The 16,947-nt window shown below is 50.5% G+C and overlaps 1 protein-coding gene across 1 annotated transcript in view; it reads left to right on the forward strand.

Annotated features, from left to right (window-relative positions):
* The window catches only part of SLIT1 (slit guidance ligand 1), a 186,376-nt gene that overhangs the window by 18,889 nt on the left and 150,540 nt on the right, over positions 1-16,947 (forward strand). Inside the window, exons 2-4 of the mRNA XM_058298664.2 lie at positions 677-748; positions 2,564-2,635; positions 9,439-9,510. Coding sequence (XP_058154647.1) covers positions 677-748; positions 2,564-2,635; positions 9,439-9,510 — 216 coding nt within the window. The remainder of the gene's footprint in view (positions 1-676; positions 749-2,563; positions 2,636-9,438; positions 9,511-16,947) is intronic.

Here is a 16,947-nt window from a genome sequence, read left to right on the forward strand (position 1 = left end):
GCTTAGGTCTACGGTGATATGGCTGCACCGTCCCTCAACCCTGCTTCCCAAGACCCCCTCTTCTCAGCCTCTCTCCTGCCCCCTCAGTTACCCCGAGCTGCACTCAGGGTGCTCTCCTTCCCTAGAGCATCCGCCCCACCCTCTCACGGGGCGGATCTTCCTTCTTTCTGGGGCTGGCCTGAGTCCCCGTCGATGGCACGGGCCCCTCCACTGCCTCCTGATCAGAACGTGGACTCCCGCAGGGCCGATGCCCCGGATGACAGCATCGGCGTCACCAAGCGCAGGCCACGCTCTGTACTCTCGCAACCTCCTCACACTCACGCTGACCCTGTGAGGCCGCCCCGGTTACCACCCCATTTCACAGGTGAGGAGGCAGGCTCAGCAGGGGCTCTACCTGGACAGCCCCTCTAAGGGGCGCGCTTCCCGTTCTTTCATGTGGGAATGTCTTGTCTCTCCAGCTGGACTGGGCTGTTTCGGGGCAGATGCTACACTCTTGGTTTTCGCAGCAGTCCCAGCACTGGCTCCTGGGCTCTGTGCATTCCTGTTGGTTGGACATCGACCTGGGGTTTCTGGAGCCTGGCTGGGAAGCACCCAGCCCCGTCGGGGAGCTGACCGGCTTGGGCCAGGTGGAGAGGGGCCCTGGCGCTGAGCCGCTCCCTTCTCTTTCCTCTGCCAGGGAGCTCAACGGCAACAACATCACACGGATCCACAAGAACGACTTTGCGGGGCTCAAGCAGCTGCGGGTGCTGTGAGTATTGGAAGTGCCCCCTCCCTCCCATTTCTCCCCTCCCCTGGCCATGGCCCTGTGGGTTCTAGAACTTTGGCCGAGAGCCATAGGCCAGTGAAGTCCTTCCCTTGCCCCAGGTGGGGCTGAGGGCATGATGGTGATTCTTGGTGCCTCCCACTTGGCTGGGAACCTGGGGGTGGCTGGGCCCCAGTGGGAGCTGCCTGCAGGCACCAGGGCTGGGCGGATGGGCATCCCGACCTCTGGCTGTCCCCTGGGCGCGAGGGAAGACCAGGTGGCAGGTGGAATTTTTGGGCTCCGTAGTTCTTTTGAACCGGTACCCTGGAAAGACTCCTCAGCAAGGCCAGAGCCCCCAACTTGGGAGGGAGTTGGGAGGGGCAGCTGAGGACAGAGGCAGCTCCCCTCGCCCCTGACGGTGGCAGGCACTGGAGGTGGCCGGTCCGGCTTTGCTGGCCTGTCAGGCCGGGCTGGGGTGAGCGTGAGCAGTGGGAGGAAGCCCTCATGCCTCCTGCTCCGCCGACCTCAGGCTGCAGGCGCTGCCTGGTGGGCGCGCGATCTGACGCAGGGCCCCGCAAACTCAGGTGTGCAGGGAAGAACCACATTTCTTTGTTTTCTTCCCATCTACTTCATTTTTGACACCAAGGCCACATCCCACCTGACCGGCAGGAAATTCAACTTTGGACAATCATATGGTCTCTCAGTCCCTGCTCCTTGGGTAGTGCAAGGGCCCTGGGGCCTCAATTCTTTCAGAACTCCTTAGCTTTGCAGCTTTGAGGACCGAGAGTCTTTGGAGGAGCTGGCACCTTGTGGCCAGTCCTACTGAGGTCAGTGCTGCCAAGTCGCTGGGCACGGGTCACTGTGGCTCCAGAACCACTGCCCTCTTACCCCTTCCCATCTCAGGAATCTTTTCCATGTCTGGGGGATTCCCCCCTCTTCGTCCTGGCGTTACCCTTATCCCTCTCCTCCTAGACCTCCAGAGTAACTCCTCTACAGCTCATGCTTTTGGAAACAAAGCAGAGGAAGAGAAACATCTTGTGGCAGCTTCCAGTCTCCGTTCTGCCCCAACCCCCCTTGCAGCAGGACAGAAGCCACGTGTTTAGATGGGAGAGTGGAAGGGGAAAAACACAGGGAGGGAAATGCACTCGACCATGGCAAAAATTATCATGCAGCAATCCATATCCCGGGGAAAATGCTGCCTACCAGTCAGACGCTCCGGGTTTCGGGGCATGCTGGCAGTAGGAGACGGAGAATCTCGGCGCCAGGTGGCTCAGCTGGCACAGGCACCCCGCTGATTTCTGCAGCAGATGGGACCAGGCGGCATGGGGATGCAGGCTGAGGGGGTGCTGTCTGCCAACTGCAGGGGGTACTTGCTGCACGTGCAGGCCCCCTCAGCACAGGCTCCCTTCCCCTGCGACTGGCCCACGCCCCTGTTCTGCCCCTGGGCCAGAGTGGGGTGCGGGTGCCAGTGCCAGCCGCAGGGCCTGCCGCCTGCATCTGGGCTTCCCTGAGATGCCTTTGGAGCAAGGACTGGGACTCGGGGGCCCCTGGCCTGCCATGAAGGGCAGCCTCAGAGGGCCCAGCATGGGGCAAGGGGGTTGGTGTGGTCAGAAGCCTGTGTTGGGGAATTTGCAAAGACGGGGGGACGTTTAGTCCCCTCGGACACGTCACGGGGTTTGTAAGAGCCTCCGGCACCCCTCCTGTCTAACTTCCTTGCCAAGGTTGTCCTGGCAGGGTTTGCCCTGTTCCCCCCTCATGCCAGCTGTTTCTAGGAGACCTTGTCCAACATCCTGTAGCTGTCGTGTCTCTTTGCTTCTCCAGGCAGCTGATGGAAAACCAGATTGGAGCAGTAGAACGGGGGGCTTTCGATGACATGAAGGAGCTGGAAAGACTGTGAGTATCTGTGGCCACAGGCTCAGGAAGGGGGTGGCGGCTGGTCTGAGACAATGGCAGAGGCAGAGGGGGCGTGAGGGGGAGTGTTCGGGGGACGATTTGTCCCCTCCTGCTGAGATGGACCAGAGTGGCTGCAGCCATGGGAGGTCCCACAGTGTCACAAGGGGATGACGGCAAAAAGAAACCTACAGAGTGTTGTTGCCCCACAACCTAAGTGCAACTATCATTGTTCTTTTTTCAATTTTTAAAAAAGATTTTTAAACATTTATTTATTCTTCCTCCCCCTGTTATTTTGCACTTGCTGTATGCTCTCTGTGTCTGCTTGTCTCTTCTTTAGGAGGCACCGGAAACCAAACCTGGACCTCCCATGTGGAAGAGAGGTGCCCAATTGCTTGAACCATCTCAGTTCCCTGCTTTGTTTTGTCTCTCATTGTCTTTCTTCTTTGTGTCTCCTTGTTGCATCATCTTGTTGAGTCAGTTCACCATGCCTGCCCTTCTCACCAGTTTGCTATCTTGCTCATCTTTTCCAGGAGGCACCAGGAACTGAACCCAGGACTTCCCATGTGGTAGGTGGGAGCTCAATTGTTTAGCCACTCTGCTTCCCTATCATTGTTTTTTCCTGAAAAAACATAGTAAAAGGTTCACACAGTACAGAGGAAGTGAAATTTCTCTTATGGTCTTATGCTCCAGGCATAGCTATTATTAATTGATTTGTGTGTCCTTAAAAGAAGTCTTTGGGGGAAGCGGATGTAGCTCAAGTGATAAGGCTTCCGTCTACCATATGGGAGGACCTGGGTTTGATCCCTGGGGCTTCCTGGTGAAAAAGAAGAAGAGGAAGCATGCCCATGTGGTGAACCAGTGCCCGTGCAAGTGAGTCATGCAGCAAGATGGTGATGCAACAAGAGAGACAAAGGGGAGTGTCAAGGTGAAGTGCAGCAGAGACCAGGAGCTGAGGTGGCACAATTGACAGGGAAACTCTCTCCACATCAGAGGTCCCCAGGATGAAATCCCGGTGAATCCTAGAGGAGAAAGACAAGAAGAGAAGACAGAAAGAGAAATAGATACAAAAGATCATACAGCAAATGGACACAGTAAAAGTAGCAGGGCAGGGGGAGGGGAAGAAAAGTAAACTTAAAAAAAAAAAGCCATTGGAAATTCATAGAGACAGAAAGTAGATTACAGGTTACAGGGATATGGGGGAATGAGGAGTGTTTTAGTTTCTTGGCTGTTCAAACAAATACCGTAATGGGTTGACTTAAAAACAGGAATTTATTGGCTTGTGGTTTCAGAGGCGAGAAGGCTCGCTCGTCCTGGGGTTGCTCTCTTCTGGCTGGCCGGCCGTCTTTGGTGTTTCTTGGCTTTTCGGTTACACTGTGGTGCATGTGGCAGCGAATTCTCCCTCTTCTTCTTGATTCCTTTGACTTCCAGCTTCTGGCTCCTGCCCTTAGCACGCCCTCTCCTCTCTCTCTCTCTTTCTGTTTGAATTTCGTTCTGTTTATAAATCCAGTAACCGGATATGAGCCCAGCCTGATTCAGTGGGCCACACCTTACCTGAAGTAACCCAGGAGGAGATCCCATTCACAAGGGGTCCACACCCAGCACGTGTGGACCAAGATCAAGAACACGTCCAAACTGGGGCAGGCAAGTCAAGCCAGTGCAGGGAGCTGTTGCTTACTCGTGCAGTTTTGGTTTGGCGGGGGAGGGGATGTGGTTTGGTGAAGGACAGTGGAGATGGCAGCACAATATTGTCACGAATGCCGCTGAATTGGACACTTAAAATGGTAAAAATGGCAAATTTTATGTTGTATATATTGACATAACCACAATAAATTTAAAAGAAAAAAACAAAAGGAAGACGCCACTGGTGTGTCGAGAGGATGCGTCCGGGAGCCTCAGGGGCCTGGGGATCCGAGGCCCTGATTCTCAGAAATGGGAAAGGGGCAGCTCATTTCAGATTTGCACTTTGTTCCTTATAGGACAATTGCGTTTGCAAATGGGGTCTTGGTCAGTTTTTACACTGACCAACAATGGGATTGGCCAGACTGGCAGCAATGAAAAAAAAGCAATGCGGTGTGGAAAAGGGGAGGTGGCCCCCTGCATGGCAGTTGTCCGTCTTGTCTCTGCTGTAGGTGTCAGGAGTCCTAAAGTCACGCCCTTTGAACCAGAAAGTCCCTTTTATTTTAAGGAAACAGAGCCGTGGCTAAAGTTTTATATATCAGAATATCCACTGCATGTTATTTAAAAGCAAAGAAATTAGAACCAGCCATTGGGGTGGAACTGTGAGATATAAAATCATATTCAGAAGACCAGTCACAGCCACGGGAATGTGCGCACAGTTCAACGTTAGGTGGCAAAGGCAGTGTGACATCTGGGTAAATAAGAGCAATTTGTGTGTGTGTAGAATACTGGAGGGAGAAATAATTAAGACTATGGATTTGCATTACAGAGATAACGGGTGACTTTAATTTTATTCTTTGTACTTTTCTATATTTTATGGATTTCCTATGAGTTTCTAATGATAATAGCAGCTGCCTCTCACTGCCTTACTCTATGCCAGGAACCAAGATAAGCGCTTTGCCCTCCAGTATCTTTTTTAACCCTTAAAACAATACTGTAATAAGTGACACTGTACAGATGAGAAAGGGCGTGCACAGAGGTTAATTCTCCTGCCCAAGAGCACGCGAGGATTAAGGGGCAGTGGGGATTGGAACCTGGGCCATTTTGTCTCCAGAACCTGGGCTCTTGACCACCCTACTACCTTGCTTTTCACTTTTATGTCAAAGAAAATAAAGCATTAAATAAAGGGGAAGAGTACGGTCATCTTGTCGACCTCCTGTAGCCTAGAAGAAAATCAAGGCAATCTTTTGTGTTTCTCCCCAGGCTGACAACTGAGCAATAAGGCATGCTCGGCTAGCACAGATGTTTCCTCCTGGGTTGGTTTTCTTTAAAATGACTTAGGACAGAGTATGGATTAATGGCTTGGAGGGTCTGACTTGGACTTAACCCATGCTGGCTCCAGCTCTGGAGAACGGGGTGGGGAAGGGGTCTGGACTTGGCACGGTGGCCATGTCACGCCTGTTGCTGCCTGGCAGAGTCTTCCTTTTTGAGTTGCGGCTCTGTCACTGCAGACATTGTACTTTAAGTCCAGCAACTTCACAGCGGGCCATTATTCTCAGCACGTGTGACTACTTTGTCACAGGAGGCATCTGTGGTGCATGTGTGGATGGCGTGGCTCTTCTGTGAAGACTTGTTGGAGACAGGTGGCAGATTGGTTAATCATAAAAGTTGTTTAAAATGGGGAGTTATAAAAAAACATACAGGGGAATGGATGTGGCTCAAGCAGTTGGGTGCCTGCTTCCCACATAGGAGGTCCTGGGTTCAGTTCCTGGTGCCTCCTAAAAAAACCCCGAAAACAACAAGAAAACAAACAAAAAAACCAACTCGGAGCCAATGTGGCTCAGTGGTGGAGTGCCAGCTTCCCACATATGAGGTATAGGGTTCAATTCTTGGCTATGGTACCTCAAAACAACAACAACAACAACAACAATAACAACAAAACCATACAGCCACTGTAGAAACCAGCTTGGCAGTTCCTTTGAAAGTTGAACATAGAATTATCATATTACCTGGCAATTGGGTATATACTCCTAGGTATATACTCAAAGAAATTGAAAGCATGGACTCAAAGAGATATTTGCACACTGATGTTCAGAGCAGCATTAGTCATGATAGTCAAAGAGGGAAGCAACCCAAGAGTCTATCAACAAGTGACTGGATTAACAAAATATAGTGTACACACACATACATACACACTAGAGTATTATTCAACTGTAAAAAGGAATGAAGTTCTGATAGCTGCTACAACATGGATGTGCCCTGAAGACACAAAATAAGCCAGACACAAAAGGACAAATATTGTATGATCACACTTTCATGAAATACTTAGAATATGCAAACTCACAGAGACACATTGTAGATTACAGGGTTGCAGGGGCTGGGTGTTGGTGGTGAGGGAAGTGGGGAGTTATTGTTGAATGGACACAGAATTTCTGTTTGGAATGAGGCCTGTACACTTGAAAGTGGTTAAAATGGGAAATTTTGAATTGTATATATTTTACTACAATAAAAAATAAAATAAAAAACCAAGAAAAACCATACATGCTTGAAACCTTTTCTTTTAAGTTAAACCATATAAATGTGTATTTATTGGCGCCCCACTTTTTTTGCCAAAGCCTTATTATGAGACTGTTTTTCTTGCCTAAACCCCATACCTGTACCTTGACTATGATTTTTCAGCTTCTGTTTCTTTAAAAAGGAACGAGATTTTTAAAGGCCCTTTAGAAGCAGTCTGGATGGAGAGTTCTGGATTTTATATGACCTGGCCTCTCGCACCAGACTTTTAGTTAATTGAACAACCCTTAATTAGCAGCTTTCTTTTACTGACACTTTCCAAAACATTCAATTTAGTTCTCCTAGAGACTACGCTTACTTTTCACACTAGTATTTCATTCATTTGTGTAATAGTTCGTTAAATTTTACAATCACAATGATGAGAATCTCTGACATAAGCAGGTTTGGGAACAGTCACAACTGGTTCTTGTCAGCACAGCGGGGGTGTGGAAGCAGAAGCGTGTGGTGCTGCTGGCTGGGAGGGTCAGCGTGCGAGGGGCATGGCAGGGTGCTGTCGGGAGGGAGGCGGAGGCACGCACGGTCGCCCTGAGAGCCGGGGAAGCGGAGGTGGGTGTGCATTCGTGGAGGCGGCCAGGATGGGGAGACGGGGAATGCCAGGCTTCCGAGCACCGGCTCTCCATGCAGTGGCTGCTCTTGGCACCCCAGTTTCCTCATCTGTCAAAGAGGGACAACTCAACAAAATCAGCAAAAGTCTTGAGCTTCCACTAAGAGCCCAGCTCTGTGGTGAGTGGAGGGCGAATGTAAGGTGTGGTTGTCCCAGTCCAAGGAAAAGGGGCCCAGGCTGTCATTCTGCTCTTCCTGTGATGGGGAGGCAGCACCCACGAGGCATTTACCCCCGTGCCTGGGACAGTCAGTCCTGGTCGTGGCGGGGAACCGCTACAGCTCTCCTTATTCTGAGGCACCTGCGTAGCTCTCACCACGTCAGGGCCCTCATCGGCATCCTCCGTTTTCTACTTAAAAATGGGTATTAAATCGTTTTTCCTCCTAAATGTTTTTCAGAAATTAATGCAAAAAACCTGAGAAATTCTTGGGGTAATACAGAACAAAACCCAGTTATTACAGGGCAGTGTAAATACAGGATTGATTTATTGGGCTGAGGTTAAGGAACTTGGAGCCATCTGATGTCGACTCCTGTTGCCTTAAGGGTTATATTATATGGTGTCTCTTTTTTTCCTTCCAAGGCAGTAACAGCCCGTTAGAGTAAACCTCTTCCAGTCGCGGCTCTTGTTGTTTGGTGCTGGGCCCTGGTGGTCTCCCGCGTGGTGGCACTGCCCTTCTCACAGATCAGATGAAGGCTGATCTTCTAGGAGTTACTGCTGGCTATAGAGAATTAAATTTCTCCTTCCTCTACTGCCCCCAAAAGAGCTTTGACTGAGTTGGTTTATCAAAGTCTAGAACTGTTGAGGAGATCTTATAATTCAAATTGGACCGTAGACATGGGGGAGGGCTGGAGCTCGGTCTCTGCAGCGCGCACCGTCCCCGGGGAGCCTGGTGCCCTGCAGATTCTCATCCAGCAGGTGTGGGGCCCGAGCCACGGCAGCTCCTGCAGACTCGCAGGCGTTGCGGCTGCTAGGGCCCATGGCCCACACTCTAAGTAGAAGGTTCTCTACTTACAGGCATCACAGCCCTGTGACGGGCCGCGCTGCTATGTGATAGAGGCTGAAAAGTAATCGCTAAATTCTGATGTTGTCCATTACAGTTTTTAAAAATTTGGCTTGAATTCCTTGCTATATATCTTGGATTCCAGTGCCCAGGAATTAATCACTTAAAGTGGGAAAGATGAGTCTGGCTAAATTTAGGTGCCTTCCTAGGACAAGTCCAGGTCCTTTCTGTGTTATGACTTCTGGTCAGAACCAGACTTTCCACTCCTGCCTTGTGTTTATAATGCTGAAAGGTTCCTTGTCCACCAGTAGGGGATTTTAAAGCTATGGACATACTATCCAGCCTCTAAATTGGGGCAGTTCTCTGTTGAGAGGCAAGGGAACGTGTCCTCACACTGCTGAGTGAGAGAAAAGCAGTGTTGTTTGAGGTGGCGGTGCCTTCTTTTTCATAATGATAAAAAACGATAAGGCTATTTTCACTTTTAGAAAAAACCCAAAGCAAACAATAAAAACATCAAATCACTGCTGTATCTTGGCACCAAAAGCAGGTGAAAGAAACTAAGAATCAGAACTGCAAGGCCAGCGCTACCCCAGTAGGGTCTATTTCACACTTCAAGTGTCGTCGGACCCACCTCGCACACTGAGGTAATATTTGTGTAAGTGCCTTATAAATTACAAAGGGTCTTACAGATATAAAGTGACGTGATGATGGATTTGGAAGGAAATATCGGAAGGAAAGGAGCTCTCCTCCTTGGCCACCCATTGCCCAGCTGGTCCCGGCGAGGGGCGTTCAGGGCCGCTTTGTTCTCACCCTCCTGAGCGCCGAATCGGGGATTCCCTCTTTCTAGGTGAAGACTCCAAGCCTGGAGAAGGCGCTCTCCTTAGGGTGACACCGTGATCCCATTAAGATTAGGACTCTGGGCCTGCTGACTCTGAGTCCAGTGCTTTTTTGAAAAGTTCTTTGGATTTCGGGACATCTAGATAATTTCCAACTCCTCTCCTCTCTTTTAGGCGCCTGAATCGGAACCAGCTGCACATGTTACCAGAACTGCTGTTCCAAAACAACCAGGCTCTGTCGAGACTGTGAGTGACATTCCATGGCCAGAAAGCTCTTTCTGGGGTCTCACCCCTCACCCTGGGGAGGGCCTGGGCCTTCTCTGGCCGTGGCCAGCACATGCCTCCCCTCTCAGCGGGCAGCGTGGTTGGGGCACTGCTCCGGGCGGTTCCTCCAATCCTGGGTGCTGTTGTTGACAGAGCTGCTGTGAGGACCACAGGGGGGTGGGCAAGATTATCCTCGTGACACCTGCCTTTATGGAGGGGCGCTCTCATGGGCCATCTCCCGCCGCCTTCGGGGTCCGACAGTTGAACAGTCAACCAAGACTTTCTTGAACCTATTTCTATTTCAGCTTATTCTACCTCTTTAGGGTATTGAGACCTGTATACTTATTAGCCTCGGTGGAAAGTTGTATTTTTACTTGCTCTAAATGTACTTCTTTCAAATTTGAAGGGTGTTTGCAAATTCTGCTGCTCCCCGATTTGCCAAATGTGTCTGTAATTGTCCCACCATATGTTTCATTTTGTGGAATCTTGAGTTGTACAGGATTTAGAGATTATCTAAGGAATTCCTTTTGCAGCACTCTAGCATATGGTCCATTCAGTTTTAGCTTGGTTACCTCCAGTGCTGGGGGGTTCATCACTTCTCCAGACAGTCAATTTTTTTATTGGACAGATCTGCATATTAGAAAATTCTTCTTAACATTGCAGCCTAAATCTGCTTTTCTTAGTTTTGCTTTTGTAACTACCTAGAACAACTGTGTATTCTTTTTTTTTAAGATTTATTAATTTTTAAAATTTCTCTCCCCTTCTCCCCGCCCTCCCCCAGTGTCTGCTCTATCCTTATCAGAGGCACCCAGAATCTGTATTTCTTTTTGTTGTATCATCTTGTTGTGTCAGCTCTCCGTGTGTGTTGTACTTTCTTTCCCACTGGGCGGCTCTCCTTACGGGGCGTACTCCTTGCGTATGGGGCTCCCCTACACGGGGGACACCCCTGCGTGGCAGGGCACTCCTTGCGTGCATCAGCACTGCGCATGGCCAGCTCCACACGGGTCAAGGAGGCCCGGGGTTTGAACCGCAGACCTCCCATGTGGTAGGTGGACGCCCTATCCATTGGGCCAAGTCTGCGTCCCCAACTGTGTATTCTTGTCAGATTTTTGCAATGCTCTCAGATTTGTGAATTTCGAGTTGAGGGGTTTTCTGAGCCCCTTTAGTTGTTGTCGTTAGCAACCTTAAAACCACAGGCGGGCCCTTCCACTTGCCCAGCAGAGCACTTCGTGAGGTCCTGGGGCTGCCAGTTCTTCCCTGAGGGGGTTTATAGGACGGCACCTGGGTGGAGAAGAGGCCAGGAGCCTGCAGATGAGCTGGGTGGGGCAGGGGAGGAGATGGCAGTGGGACCGGTGTCCCCGGAGGTCGGAAAGGTGAGGCGCCTTCTCAGAGCCCCTTTCTGGCCCCTAGTCTAGTGCTCTTCATGGTCTCACATTTTAAGAGGCGTCTTAGAGGAAAGGACTTCTGTGCTTTAACCAACATGACATGATTGCATTCCATAACCTAAGGCTGGCAGCACTAAATCTGCCAAGGAGTGGAAAAGCCATTGAAGAGGGCTGGGGTTTGCGTGACACCTGCTCAGGGCACCTGACAGCAGAGCGGGGAGCCAGGCAGAGGCAGTGGCCTCAGTGCTCAGTCCAGGGCTCCCGGGCTTTGTGGGGAAGGGGCGGCTGGAAACAACAGAGAGCCCTCACACTGGAAGGCTTGCTGGTCCTTTGAGGAATGTTTCCAGGCTCTGGAGCCAGAAGTTTCCTCTAATACTTATTGCTGCTTCTTCATTCCAGGCATCAGGTCCCAAGTCCTGGCAGGAGGGGTTTCTTATCCAGGCGTGAGGCTTGGACCATGGGTGAAGGGACACTATTTTCTGTAGCTCCCTGCTTGACATTTCTTAATCTCATCTATGAGCACATGTGGTTTTTTTGGGAGGAGGACTTTGTCTGGGGTGGGATTGGAGGGGGACTCTGTGTGCTTGCCTCTGGAGCTGGTGTATTCTGGTGTCCCTTCAGCTCAGGCTGTCTCAAAAGGGACATTCTGGAGAAAGTGATTACACAAACCTTTTCTTTGATCTGGTTGCTTGTCCCTGGTGTCTGGACTCCCTGAGTTTTTCACCTTGGAGATAGTTACAGGAAAGGACATAGGAGCAAGTGTTTAAAGATTTGTTTGCTGATATTCTTTGCTCCACCTCTACCCCCATTTACCTGATCTGAACATCTGGCATTCGGAAGCATCTCCCAACTTTCCCACTAGGTCTGGCCGAGGAGCCCTCAGTGCTCTTGGTTCCAGACATAGAAAGTCTTCAGCCTGGTGGCAGAAAACGGGTGTGTGTTCGTGGTATTTAAGGGCACAGCCAGTAGGCTCTTGGGCTTCTCAGGACAGGAAGTGAGTTACAGCTGGTCATCACAGGGACTGGGCTTGAGATGTCAGGGATGTGTCTGGTTCTTTCTGAATATCCACCCCGTTGCCCCTCTCCCCTCTGTAAGCCGGCATCCTGCGCTGACCAGCAGCATGCCAGTTCCACCATGACTTTGGTAGAGGGGTACAACGACTCCCCTCCTTCTTCCTGTGACCTTGGGGCTCAGATCCCCACAGCGTCGCCAGGGCCCAACTCGAGATTTCTGGGAGAAAGAACCTGGTTGGCCCACCTTAGGTCAGGAGAGCACACCTGGGCCAGTGAGCTGCGAGCCCCGCCCTCCTTCGGGAGCTGGAAGCGGTAGAGTGGGAGGCAGTGCCCGGCATCTTGCTCTCTCACCTGTGGACCTTCCTTCTTAGGAGGGACCCATCACTAATCCTTTCCATTGGGAGCAAATGGTGAACTTCCATGCAGAAGCAGTTTTGCTAAATCAGCTTGGAAATCACTTTGCCAGAGACCAAATGTGCTGGGAATGGGTGGTCACAAAATGTGCCAGGTGGTGGAGTTCACAGCTCAGTTGATTTTTGTCTGTTGCTCCCAGAAATTAAAATCTTGTTATTGGTTATTCTGCACTAATATTCCCCCTGGTGCTGGGTTAGTCAGTCTGTTTTGTACCATGTGCGGGACCTGTGGCTCACACAGGAGAGGCGATTTGCCTCAGACCACAGAGCAGTTTGGTGATAAGGTTGGAATTAAACACCAGTCTTTGAGGGTCCATAAAAAGCCCCAAAATGGGCTTAAACTTTAACTTGGACATCTCACATTTGGGTATCTACCCTAAGGAAATAATAAAACATGAGCAAAAATATGTTCATTGCATCATTATTTAAGAATATTAAAACACTGGAAATAACCTAAATGTCCAACATTAGAGGTTAAGTCAATTATCATGTAAGTACTTGGTGGAATATTTATACAGTCTTCAAAATGGCTTTTATGAAAGATGTAGAGTACCATAGATAAATGTTAGTGATATCAAAAGCTAGGATGCAAAATTGTATTGACAATACAAACCCAATTACTCTAAATAATGCATAGAAAATGACTTCAAAATGCCAACAGGGTTGTCCCTGGGTCTTTTTCTTTGTTTCCCAGTTGTCCATGAGAAGCACCTATTATTTTTATGCTGGGAAACCTTCCCGTTTTTATAAGGAATGAAAAGCTGCTGTAGTCTCAGTTAAAACAAACGCGAGTCACATGACGCCGGGCAGCTTTCTTTAGCCCCGTGGCGCCTGTTTCCTCTTCTGTGAGATGAAGGTAATTAGCCTAGCTCACAGGGCTGTGTGGGGATTCAGTGTGACCCTCTCTCACACCAGGTGTAAACATGCCCGCACACAGTAGGTGCTCAGTCGATGTTAGGTGAATCCACACTGAACTGCTTCAGAGGGAGGCAACCCTGGCTCCCAGAGACGGCACCACAGCCCAAATTGACCCTGACCTTGAGTGTGCCTGGCCAGTGTCGGTTCCCTGAGTCCCTGTGGTGGGACTCAGTCTCACAGCTCATAACTCAGAAGCATCCCCTCCATTTGCCAGGGACCTTCTCCACAAAAGGCTTCCAATCTCTGTGTGAGGGCCTGAGGTGACCCCAGCGCGGGCGCCCGGGAGGGGTGGAGGAAGGTGGGGCGGGCAACTGGGCTGGCTGGGAACAGTCATTGTGGGGGCTCAGGGTGCCGTCTGGGTATTTTCCTTCACAGTCTGGGGAGGGAAGACGAGGAACGAGGGGGTGATGCTGCCCCTGGAAGCGTTCCTTGGTGCTCTGAAGTTACCGGTGTGTTCCCTGCTCTTTCGGACATCCCTGCCGAGGACTAGCCAGGAGCTCCTGCTCAGCATGCTGACCCCTCACTGGACCTTAGAAGAGAGCACCCACCCATTCCTTGTCTCAGGTTGGAGGGAATGGTGCCTCTGCGGAAGTGTGCCTCTCCCAGGATGTCTGCTTGCTGCCTCAGTGCTCCGGGGCCGTCCTAAAAAGGCTGGTATGCGGTAATGGTTACAACGAGCAGAAGGGTATTCTGCTCCAGGTTCATGCTGAACGATTTACAAATGTCATCCCATCTCATCCTTAGAACATCTCTATGAGATCAGCATTTCACCAGTTTTACAGACAGAAATGGAAGTTCAGAGGGTGTGGTGGTTTGAAGCTGTATGTTCTTAATGTTCTTAAATCTAATCCATGCCTGTGGATGTAACCCAATTGTAAGTAACATCTTTTGATGAGGTTACTTCAGTTAAGGTGTGACCCACCTCATTCAGCATGGGTCTTTGTCCTATTATTGGAGTCATTTATGAATAAAATGAAAGCCATGGAAGCAAGAAGTTAAAAGCAATGAAACCAGGAGAAGGGAGAGACCAGAAGATGCCACCATGTGCCTTGCCGTGTGGCAGAGGAACCGAGACTCACTGGCTGGAGAGCGTTGCCTTGATTTGGACATTTTCTTGGCCTCAAAACTGTGAGCTAATGCATTTCCATTGTTTAAGTCAACCCCTTTTCATGGTATCTGCTTTAAGCAGTCTAGGAAGCTAAAACAGAGGGTTTGTGATATAGCCAATGGGTTGAGCCAAATTTAAGCCCTGGTATATCTCATGCTAAAGCTCATTCTCTTGCATATCATCCATCCACCCCCTCACCCAACCACCCACCTACCCACCCACCCATCCACCTACCCATTCCTCCATCTCTATCCACTCTTCCACCCATCTATAGTCCACCCATCCACCCTTCCACTTACCATCTACCAATGCATCTGTCAACCTTCTCATCCCCCCATCCATCTCTCCTTTCTCACCTCTGTCCCCATTCCCCCATTCTCTCCTCCCATCCTCTAGTCCCCACCACGCCCATCCCTCTACTCGCCTGCCTACTCACCCATTTGTCCAACAGTTACTGAGGGCCTCCTACAGCCCAGGCAGTGTCCCACGTGTTGAGAACACCTGGAGTGATGGGTGTAAGGCAGATGGGTGTGGCACTGTCTCCGGGAGGTAAGGATTTACCTCAGTCTTTGGCTCTTGGGAGCAGTCGACCATCTTCTAACTGACCAGTGGGTTGCAGGACAAGGGGCAGGTGCTTTGCTGGCCAGAGCCGTATCTCCTGGGGGTTATGCTGCAGTGGCAGGTGTCCTGGATTTGGGGTTGGCTACATCCCCTGACAGTCAATCATCAGTGGAGCTGTCGTTTCATGATCCACAGAGGGTTAAGCTTAGGGTTGGAGGGACACCGCTGAAGTCTGATGGCTTCTCCGACAGCGGTGGAACCCAGTCTCCACCTTCATATGATGTGGAGTCAGATCTGGGGAAGGGTCTCTCCTGCTGCTTTCCAGCCCCTTCTCTTGTCAGTTGCATTCCCTTCCTAATCCAGAGGCGGCTTCTGGACAGCCAGGTCCTCTGGGCTTCTTTTTAGCTTGAAACCAGTACCAGTCCCGACAAGATCGACCTTTTGTGTCTGCTGGGCCTGGAGGGGGGTGGGGGCGGTGATTAAGGGCGGCCCAGGGCATTTATTTCCCCTTATTTATATCCCTGCCGTAAGGGCCAGGATAACTCATTAACAGGGCCCTGGTGGTTGGAGGGGTGCGGATGTGATATTCTTCAGAAACCCAGTTGAAGAATGCCTGACCCTATCGACCCCATCTCAAGCTGGGTTTAATTAAACTGTCAGCACTGGTCAGAAGAACAAAGCTTCCCTTCCCGTCAGAAGCAGGAGGTCATTCTCCGCTGAAATGAAGAGCTGTTAAAAATGGATCTGTCTCGCCTCCAAGGAAATAACCGAAGCGGGAAGGTGACTGGCTATTGTGACCTGTCCACTGCAGGCAGCAGAGCTGCTGAGCTGCGCCAGCCGTGCCGAAGACAGACGCAGGGGCTTGGGGCGTGGAGCTCCCGCCGCCGTGCCCCTAGGGCCAAGGCTTCCTTCCACCAGGACCACCTCGGGGCTTCTTAAGAGGCTACATCACTCCTTAGACTTCCTGCTTCCCAGAAAGGAATTTCACAAGCTTTGTCATGGCAGATACTAAGTCTGTGAGATATTCCTGGCTTTGATAATGAAAGGTTGTTTCCTTGGTTAGACAGTTTGGGGAAATGCTGGGTCTGACAGGGTTCTTTATAGTGGGACTTCTCAGCCCCTTTATTATTATTTTTTTAAAAATTTTAAAAATATTTATTTTTTAAAATTTATTTCTCTCCCCTTCCCCCCACCCCCGTCTTCTTTCTGTGTCCATTCGCTGTGTGTGTTCTTCTCTGTCTGCTTGGATTCTTGTCAGCCGCACAAGGAATCTGTGTCTCTTTTTGTTGCGTCATCTTGCTATGTCAGCTCTCGGTGTGTGCAGTGCCACACCTGGGCAGGCTGTGATTTTTTCGCGCTGGGCGGCTCTCCTTGTGGGGTGTACTCCTTGTGTGTAGGGCTCCTCTAAGTGGGGGACACCCCTGCGTGGCACGGCACTCCTTGCCCGCATCAACACTGCTCATGGGCCAGCTCCACACGGGTCGGGAGGCCCTGGGTTTGAACCCTGCACCTCCCATGTGATAAGTAGATGCTCTATCAGTTGAGCCAAATCTGCTTCCCACTTCTCAGCCCCTTTAATATGCTCATGTGCTTTAAACTTCAAGATATAGGGTGTTGCATTTCTCAAATTTATTTGACTGTGAAACTCTCTATGAAATTATGTCCTTTTGACATCCTGTGAGCCTGGGGTCAGGTAACCTGCCCGAGGTCTTGAACAATAAGGGCCAGAGCTGAGGTTTGAACTTAGCGCCATCTCACTTCAAACTCATGCACTCACCTCAAAACCATCAGCACTCAAAGGTTAGCCTGTGTAAGAACCGTCTGGGCCAGCAGATTAAAATGCAGATTCCCAGGGCCACTGTCATGAGAGCTTCTGGCTCAGTAGGAGTGGGACGGGCCCAAGAACCTGCACTCTGAACAAGCCGCTCTTGGTCTGGCTCACACGTCCCCAGCAGGCTTGGTAAGCGCCCCACTGGCTTCTCCTGGCCTGGTTCCAGTGAGAACCAGCGGTAGTAAGTGAA

This window comes from Dasypus novemcinctus, chromosome 6 (genome assembly GCF_030445035.2).
Source record: "Dasypus novemcinctus isolate mDasNov1 chromosome 6, mDasNov1.1.hap2, whole genome shotgun sequence".
In the NCBI taxonomy this organism is placed as follows: domain Eukaryota; kingdom Metazoa; phylum Chordata; class Mammalia; order Cingulata; family Dasypodidae; genus Dasypus; species Dasypus novemcinctus.